The sequence below is a fragment of the Coffea arabica genome, chromosome 4e (genome assembly GCF_036785885.1).
Source record: "Coffea arabica cultivar ET-39 chromosome 4e, Coffea Arabica ET-39 HiFi, whole genome shotgun sequence".
NCBI classification, from domain to species: domain Eukaryota; kingdom Viridiplantae; phylum Streptophyta; class Magnoliopsida; order Gentianales; family Rubiaceae; genus Coffea; species Coffea arabica.
The window spans coordinates 19,520,522-19,529,838 of record NC_092317.1 but is presented as its reverse complement, the minus strand read 5'-3'; the positions used below and the strand labels follow the sequence as shown (position 1 = coordinate 19,529,838).

Genomic DNA, 9,317 nt, shown 5'->3' with positions numbered 1-9,317 from the left:
ATGATGATTGGCAATGGCCTATAATGACTCTAGTAGGTGTGAATGATAGGTAATTGCAATCAATTTCTGTTTTGGAAGAAATATGGAAAATTAGGGTTCTTTGGTTCTTCATTCTGTCCGAAATTTTAGGTCCTAGACAGAGGCCGAATTGGCCTTAGCTCAAAACATGAAAGTTGGGGGGAATGACATTTTATAGGTGCCTACAAAATTTCAGGTCAATCGGAGTAGTGTAGAATGAGATAAGTCGAAATTACTATTGCTGTTCTGGTTTTACCCGAAATTGGGATTTGCGACTGTAATTGGTTGTTTTGGTCTGGAATGCTTCCGAATTGGTTGTTGAGGCCTTCTGATGGAATTTATCCCTGTTTCTTAGCTTTCAACTGGTTTTGGAATTTCTGGATTTGGACTTGTAGATCCTGAGTTATGATATTTCCGCTAGAATGCATTTTGGTGAATCTGTTTTACGTTTTGATGTAGTATCTTGCATTTTTGACCTGTTTGCACTCAAAACTGGGTTGAGTGACCTTCTGTGATGTTGTAGCCCTGTATTTTAGCTTCGAAATTGTGGGTCTTACACCTTCATCCGATAATCATAGGGCAATTGGTGCCATTACCGCAAAAAGAAGTCAAAAACTGTTTTTCAGGGCCGAAGCTAATTGCATTTCCGAATTTTCTGGTTTTCTCTAATGATTGTATATGCTTATGGAACCCTATTGGGGTCATATTTGGCATTGATTTATGATTAGTTATCGAGTCTCATTGTACTTGTTTACATGTTTTAAGGCTTACTCTTATTCCGGTCATTTCCTAGCTAACTTTTGTACTTGTACTACTTTGAGCCTAGTGAACGGCTTTTGGGAAATGAGATGAATTTTGTGTGAGATGTTGGGACTGATTTGAGGAAATAATGAAGCCATGATGGCTGGAAAATAGGTAAAAACAAGGGATATGCTGCCGAAATTTTACTTGAAGGCTAGTTGGATTTACTTGTGATTTGAGCAAAGGGCTTTTGGGTTGTTTGCGCCTAGGTCTCCATGTTACCTTTTCGTTTCCAAGAAAATCATGTTTTCCACCCTTGCATTACTATTTATTTGGCAAGGCGTACGACGTGTAGTCGAGCCTCACTTGTGCATTCCGTTTACTCGATTTTGGATATGAAACCTTCAATTAGTTTACTTTGATTATTTTAGGGTTTCTTGGCAATTAAGGCCAATCTGAAGTGAAAACTTTTGAAGTTGAGCCGGTGAGTGTACCACTCCCCTCCATTGCTGTTTAACTTGATTTCTGCTCTGCAATCTGTTTATTTGTTTGAGACGAGGGTGTACTTTATCACACTCGTTCTCTTGTCTGTTCATAAGCCAATTTACTATGCAAAATTTGAATCTGTTATCTGTGTCTGCATCTGTTCGGATTTCTATGACCTATGAGCTCAGTCCTGTGGCTAAGTTATTCGAGTCGGGCCGGCAAGGGCCTGGACGATTAGATAACGAACCACGGTAGTCTGTTCGGGGATTTTGGGTATTGAGACCCTTGATTCCGGGTATACTCGAGTATTACCATTTTGTTCGTTTGAGGTGAGCGGGCCCGGTAAAGGGGTGTTTGGTGGACGGAATTCGGTGTAAAGAGGGGTCTACAGACGTTTTGGTTCTATATACGTTGACGGAGAGTCAACCGGTTTGGATCAAGTACTGCGCTGGAAATTTGGCTCCTGAGAGCCACCCGTATCCTTCTGATTTGAATCATTGGTTCCTTTGCTTTACATCTGGCATGTGTATCTGATTTGTTAAATGTGAAATGCCATGATTTTTCTGCTATATGTTTGGTACCTCATTGAGCGCAAGCTCACCCCTTTCTGTTCCCTTTTGTTTTCCTTACAGGAAAATAAACCCTTTTGGTCTGGATTTGACAAATGGCCGCCAAATTGAGCTAGTTGAACATATCTTTTGTATAGATCATGTATTAAAATCCTAAATGTACTTTTGGGAACTGTTTTCCTTTTGATTTGGCAAACCAGACATGTATCCACTTTTGAATACTTTTGTATGCCACTTTGGCTTGTAAATGCTAAGTTTCAAGATGAGAATGTTTGCTTGGTATTTGGTTGGGTTCTGACGGGTCGGTTACTGTTCATAGCCGACTTCGATTTTATTTTTTTTTACCCGCGTTGGTAAGTTCCGGAACGTATTAGATTGACGTAAACGGATCCGTAGTCCTGGCGAGAGCTGGGCAGGCAGTCCGCTAACCCCTTTGGTTCGCCTTAGGGGAAACTGGGGCTGTTACATATTGATCATGAATCAATTAAATTCCTTAAGGGTCAGGGAAAGTTGCATAAAAGACATGCGAAGTGGATTGCATTTATTGATTCCTTTCCGTACATCATTAAGTATAAGAAGGGGAAAGATAATGTCGTTGCGGATGCATTGTCTAGGAGGTATACTTTGATCACTAACATGAGCACTAAGCTACTTGGTTTTGAGCACATTAAAAACATGTATGCACATGATGACAATTTTTCTAATGTGTTTCAAGCTTGTGAACATGCTGCATTTCAAAAGTACTATAGGCATGAAGGTTTCTTGTTCAAAGAAAATCGCCTATGTATTCCCAATTGTTCGCTTCGGGAATTACTTGTTAGAGAAGCTCATGGTGGAGGGTTGATGGGACATTTCGGTATTGATAAAACTCTTGACATTTTGCATGAACATTTTTATTGGCCTAAAATGAGGCGTGACATTGCTAACATTTGTAATAAGTGTTTAAAGTGTGAGCAGGCAAAGTCAAGGAGTAACCCTCATGGATTGTATACTCCTCTACCCGTACCTCATGCTCCTTGGACAGACTTATCCATGGATTTTGTGCTTGGTTTACCAAGATCTTCTAGAGGTATGGATAGTATCTTTGTTGTCGTGGATAGATTTTCTAAAATGGCTCATTTTATCCCTTGTAGGAAAACAAATGATGCGCGCTATGTTGCTGATTTATTCTTCAAGGATGTGGTTAGATTGCATGGAGTACCGCGTACTATTGTAAGTGATAGGGATGTGAAATTCTTAAGCTATTTCTGGAAATCACTTTGGGGAAAGTTGGGAACTAAGTTGCTGTTTTCTACTTCTAGTCATCCCCAAACGGATGGTCAGACTGAGGTAACCAATCGAACCCTTGGTGCTTTACTTCGAGCCATTGTTCAAAAGAACTTGAAGAAGTGGGAAGAACGTTTGCCTATCGCTGAGTTTGCATATAACCGAACCACTCATTCTACTACTAATCATTCTCCTTTTGAAATTGTTTATGGGTTTCAGCCGCTAACCCCTCTAGATTTATCACCTATTCCTGTTGATGAGTGTTTAAGCGCAGATGGTGTCAAAAAGGTAGAGGCTGTTCGGACCTTGCATGAGAGAGTTCGAGCTCAAATTGGGAAGAAAAATGTGCAATATGCACAACATGCGAATAAGGGTAGAAAACATGTTGTATTCGAACCCGGTGATTGGGTCTGGGTGCACATGCGGAAGGAAAGGTTTCCTGCATCTCTACGGACCAAGTTACATCCAAGAGGAGATGGACCTTTTCGTGTACTAGAGAGGATCAACGACAATGCCTACAAATTGGAACTTCCAAGTGAGTATGGCATAAGCGCATCTTTTAATGTGTCTGACCTATCCCCTTTTGACTTTGATATAGACTTTGAAGATTCGGGGACGAATCCTTTCGAAGAGGGAGGGAATGATGCGGATACGGGCGCACAACAACTCCAACCTTGGGTCAAGGACCCTTTGATTAACATGGGTGGTCCGATGACAAGATCAAGAACCAAGAAGGTGAAGGAAGCTTTACGAGCCTTGATCATTCACCATACAAGCAAGGAGCAAGCTAGGTTTGAAGATTCGATGGACCATGAAGTTACTTTGTTCACTTGTACGTTTGAAGCGAAGGAATGATCTCATACTTGTTAGCTTAGTTGGTAGTTGTTTTAAGACTGTCTAGTTTAGTAGTTGTTAGGCGTTTAGTATTTTATTACTTATTGGGCCTTATCGGAAAGCCTTAAAGAGCTGGCTCTTTAAGCTTTTTGTGCGGACCGAATTTCTTCCAGGTTTATGTGGGCCGGATTTTTGCCCTAGTTTTAGCCTATAAAAGGCACCTCTTGTAAGAGTAAAGACAGATTATTACAACCAGAAATCGTGAGGAATTTTCCTTCAAGTTCTTAACCGAACTTACTCTTGAATTCTTGAGTTCATAGCTTAGGATTCAAATCAGACTTTATCGATAAGCTTGTTCCCTAATCGTGGTGTCGCTTTATCCATCCTTATTTGCTTAAGGTTGCTGATTACCTTTGTGTGTCAGAGGTCTTGAGTTCATGAGAACAATCGAGTTCAATTTCTATTGGGAGAAAAGATTCAACTCTGATAATTACAAGGTTGGGAGGTTCTAGGAGGGTCTTCCCCTAGGGTTGCCTATATCAGCTATACTTCACCAGAGAGCCTCAAGTCAAAGTTTCATCCCTGATGGTGCTTGATAACACAACAGGCATGCCTCGCCAAAGGAATGGCGGTGCTTGATAACACAACAGGCAATACCTCATCAGAGAGGTTCAGTTCAAGAATTTCAATCCCTGGTGGTGCTTGAAAACACAACAGGCATGCCTCGCCAGAAGAATGGCGGTGCTTGAAAACACACCAGGCAATGCCTCACCAGAGAGCTTCTGTTCAACCACTACAGAGGAGTAGTACCCGGTCTACAACCACACAAGTAAGAATAAGTTCAGAAGCAGAGTCAAAAGCAGGGTTCATGTATATATAGGTTCAAAAGCAGGGCCAAATATTTCAGGTTCATGGAACATGAGTACGAATAGAAACTCACTTGCCTAGTTTATGCCCAGTAATTCATATTCCCAAGCAGTCACAGAATTCAAATCCACTTACAGGTCATATACGAACCAAGCTACTTGCTCAAGCATGAAAGAGATACCCTATTTTCAGTCAAGTCAGGTCTGTCAAGTGTACGTAAGAGTACACTAGACAAAACAGATTCAAGTCTTAAATGAGCTCAGTCTAGTCGGTCTCAGATAGTTCAAGAATTTCAAATCCCAATGATTACAAATTGGGTAGTGTACCTTAATCAAACAAGAAGACTAGAAGAAGGATGCGAAACCCAAAAGTTTCCCAATAAATCCGGTCACCACCATAATGTATCAAAACCCTAGCCAAAATCTTATCGGATAGATCCAAGATAGCAGTCATCATGTCAATGTCCTCAACTAGCTTAATCCATTATACACTGGTAGATCTAATCTTCTGGTTTACTCTCGATTCATATTCAGTACTAGGGTCTCCTTCAATTATATAAGCCTACCCACCAATTTTCTCACGAGTACGGGGTTGTCTAAGCCCTCGGCCACGACCTCTTTTTCCCATTCCTGCTGCCATACTTAATAGAAGTCTATAAGCGCAAGAAAAGGAATAATTAAGCATAAAAGAACTTAATGCATATACAAGTTGCAAAAATATTTAGAATGAAGAAATGATTCTTTACATATATCAAAAGTTATAGCACGAGTTAAGAAGTCACAAACAAGCCCAATATGTCAACAACTCTATATAGGCAATTAAGTGCCACAAAATGTAGACGTATATGCAAGCAGGGTACAAAAGGCCTCACGGCGTGCACCACCCTTCCTAAGTCCTTAGTTAAACCAAAAGGTCCAAATATCACTAATTTCAATCAGATCACATGCCTTTACGAAATGAGATCCAATCAAACCATAATACAAGCTGAAACTAAAGGTTATCCATTCGAAGTTCAAAATCTTTAATAAGCAAGCCACCAGCCGGAGCACCATCATCTCCAAAAATAACTAGTCTTAGAGTTTTATAATTAAAGTCTCAAGCTCCAAGTTCAAATCCAAGAAATAAGTACAACTTGCTAACTTACGTGTCAAATAAAAACCAAGTCAATTCACACTAATTTCGTGCTCTTAAATGCGGTTACTCTATATCTCAAAGTTTCCTCAGTCCGTACACCTAAAGATAGGCTCACTCTTCTTGAAAACCAAAAATTTTAAAACATAAGAAGAGTATTTAAAGTAACAGAAATCTTATCAAGTTCAAGATTTACATTATTGCAACAACAGTTCACCATTCTTCCGAAAACTCAAGATTTTTTTTTTCATATAAAGCATAGACAATTCAAGCGTGAGAATACACCAGTATACAATCAAGGGGGAAAACCTAATTTAGAAAATTGTAACCTTGTATCAGCCCATCATATACAAAATTCAACAAGCTCATCAGTTCACATAATTCACATATTACCAAAATCGGAAAATTAGACCAGCTTAAACCACATATATATATATATATATTATTTCCAATCATCGTTTCAAAATAAACTAGTACATCCCAGTTTTTCTTTAGAATTTCAAAGCAGAAATTCTCTAGGAGGTAAATGGGCGGAAAATGCATTTTATTCTTTTGATACTCTCTTATCTTAGTTCAAAATCATCATACATAGAGTTGGACCATCAAATCTTGGTCTCTTATCCTCCATAGTCAGTACTAATAATTACCTCAATCGCTTAACTTTCAAATCAAATCAAATCAAATCCCACAGTTCGGCATCCTAAACTTTAGCCTAGGATACACTACAGAGATCGGAAGCCTAAGCTCTAATACCAACTGTGATAGCCCACCTCACCCTAAGGCGAACCAAAGGGTTCGGCGGACCGCCTGCCCAGCTCTCGCCGGGACTCAGTCACTCACTACAGCCCTCAAACAAATTACAATATAAATCTCAAATATTACATCAATTTCCCAAGAATTACATATCATAAGCGAAGCGGAAACTAATTCTAAGCGTGGAACGTACACATACATCCATTTCAAATCCAAAGATTTGTACAAGCCCAACTAGTACATAGAATAAATCCAAATCTAAACTATACAAGATATATGCCTTCCAGTCACACAAAGACCCAAATACAAGTTCTTCCTTTGCCTCAATCCCTGCGGGGAGAAGAAAATAATTGGGAGTGAGCTAAAATCTTAGTGAGTAACCAGTAAAATCAGAAAACAAATAAGCTTCCCAATAGTGCATTTAGATGATGACATGAATCAGTAATCAAATGTACATTTAATGCTCATGTGGACCAGTGAAATCATCGTACTTAGAATTCCAATGCTCCAACGGATCCAGAAAAGTCAGACAGTACAAGGGAGCCAATTGCTCCAACTACACAGTAGTGGAGACGTTGGTTCTAATCACAAGATTTCCCAAGAACTCATCGGAGTCAAATTATGTCATGGCATACACACATACACAAATGATATGCAAATTGAGCGACCAATGCAAGAATTAGTTATGCAATCGGGGAAGCGATGCAAGAAATAGTTCAAAAGTAACTTTGGAAATAGTTGAGGGGTCACTCACCAACCACGGCTGAGGAACCATCCATCATATATCGTTGCCTTGCTCAAGTCCAACCCCTTCAACTCAAACTCAAAGCAATCAAATACTTTCAAAGATCGGACAGCATATCCCCTTAATTTCCTTACTTTTCCATCCTACAAGCAACACTAAATCATCTCAAATCAACCCCATACACATCATAAACTATCAAATACACCTTTCCGTACAACAACCACAACTAAAGCTACACTTATCGGATTGAAACAAATCTTATGGCGTTTCGAAGCCAAGACATGTACCTACATTTCTGATGCAGACCTCCAAAGCCAAATCATGCATTTTCAGGGTCGAAAATGGAAATTTCCATGAAAACAGAAATCTGGGCGCGAAACATGGTTCATGGGCAGTCAGGGGTATTTCTATCATTTAACATGCTACAGTACTTGGATCAAGATGAAATTTTGTAGGAAGCTATTTAACACCATTTACAACAACTTTCATGTTTTAACCTAAGCCTGATTCGGCCTCTAGCATGCTCGAATAAATCCGGTCAGAACAGGGCAAATTTAAACCCTAAACTTGGAATTTCCGCACAAAACTGAAATTTTCCGCCAACAATCGTAACTAACATATACAAGCTTCAGTTTACACCATTACAAGCCATCATACCATGATTAAACCATGATCATCATATAAAATCAGAAAAATCTCCATTAAATCAGAAATTTAACAAACACTACTTAAACCCATGAAGTCTTCCACAAATTAACATGTTAAGCCACTAGAAATCACTAATCTATCTTTATTAAGAACAAAAGGGAAATTTCTTAGCAACTTACCTTTACAACTCAAGAAAGATAGTAGCTTAGGTTTTTTCTCACAAAACAACTCCACCAACTACTTCAATACTACTAAGAGAAGGGTTTTTATGGAGCAAATCAATGTTTTAACGGTTGGATTGTGAGATTAAGCAAGATTGGATGATGAAAGTTGGAGGTTTTTTTTTTCTTTTCTCTCCCTAGAAGCTCGGCCAAGGGGGTTAAGAATGAAGAAATATTTTGGTCAAAATTAGCTTTAAGAAGGTAAAAATATCTTGGTCAAAAGTCCACCCTCGAATAGAAACGCGACATGTGGAACCTTATATGTTTAACCTTATCCTCTTGTCTCTCCATACTCATTAATCTAGCTAACCTCTAATTATCTCTTAACACCTTATAAAATAATATCACTTAATACAAAACTCCAACAAGTTGTCAAAAATATATCGCATTTACCGCACTAGCGAGTCCCACGTCCATAATACACTTCAAACTTAACGTGGACTAACTTGTATCAAGGAAATGATTTGAAAACTATATTCCTTTATAAAAATGTATAGAAAATTAATATATTGAAGAAAGGCATAAAATTATGGACAAGGAAACAAAATAATGTCTCAAAAATATATAAAAATTTTCGGGTTCTCACACTCATCCTTTCGGGGCGTCACAAACTCCCCTTCTTAAAAGAATGTCATCCACAACATTCCATCTTGTACCAATCAGATCAAAACATTCCTCGAAAGTATTCAAATACTAGGAATCACTCTAATCCCACATATCAAAATCAAGTGCTAAGAAGCACCCTACTCCAACTGATCAAATCGTCATGATCCAATAGATAGTTGATCAAGTAACAAGATAAAACATGCAAAAGGCTTGAAGTTGGACTTAAAGTCCCAGATATTCGAAAAATTCAAGACATGGTTTAATCTCAAATCGAAATTTCTCAAGTCGAAAATTTTTCCCTTGGCGGTGCTGGACAACACAACAAGCTAGCACGACTGCTATATTTCGCCAAAGAATCTCAGTTCAAAAATTTCATCCTTGGTAGTGCTTGATAACACAACAAGTTAGCACAACGGCTAAACTTCACCAGAG

At 38.8% G+C, this 9,317-nt stretch overlaps 1 protein-coding gene across 1 annotated transcript in view; it reads right to left on the bottom strand.

Annotated features, from left to right (window-relative positions):
- Window positions 1-3,572: 3,572 nt before the first annotated feature.
- Window positions 3,573-9,317, bottom strand: part of LOC140005523 (uncharacterized) — a 70,481-nt gene continuing 64,736 nt past the window's right edge. Inside the window, exons 4-5 of the mRNA XM_072046529.1 lie at window positions 4,672-4,729; window positions 3,573-3,595 (exon numbers count right to left, since the gene is read on the bottom strand). Coding sequence (XP_071902630.1) covers window positions 3,573-3,595; window positions 4,672-4,729 — 81 coding nt within the window. The remainder of the gene's footprint in view (window positions 3,596-4,671; window positions 4,730-9,317) is intronic.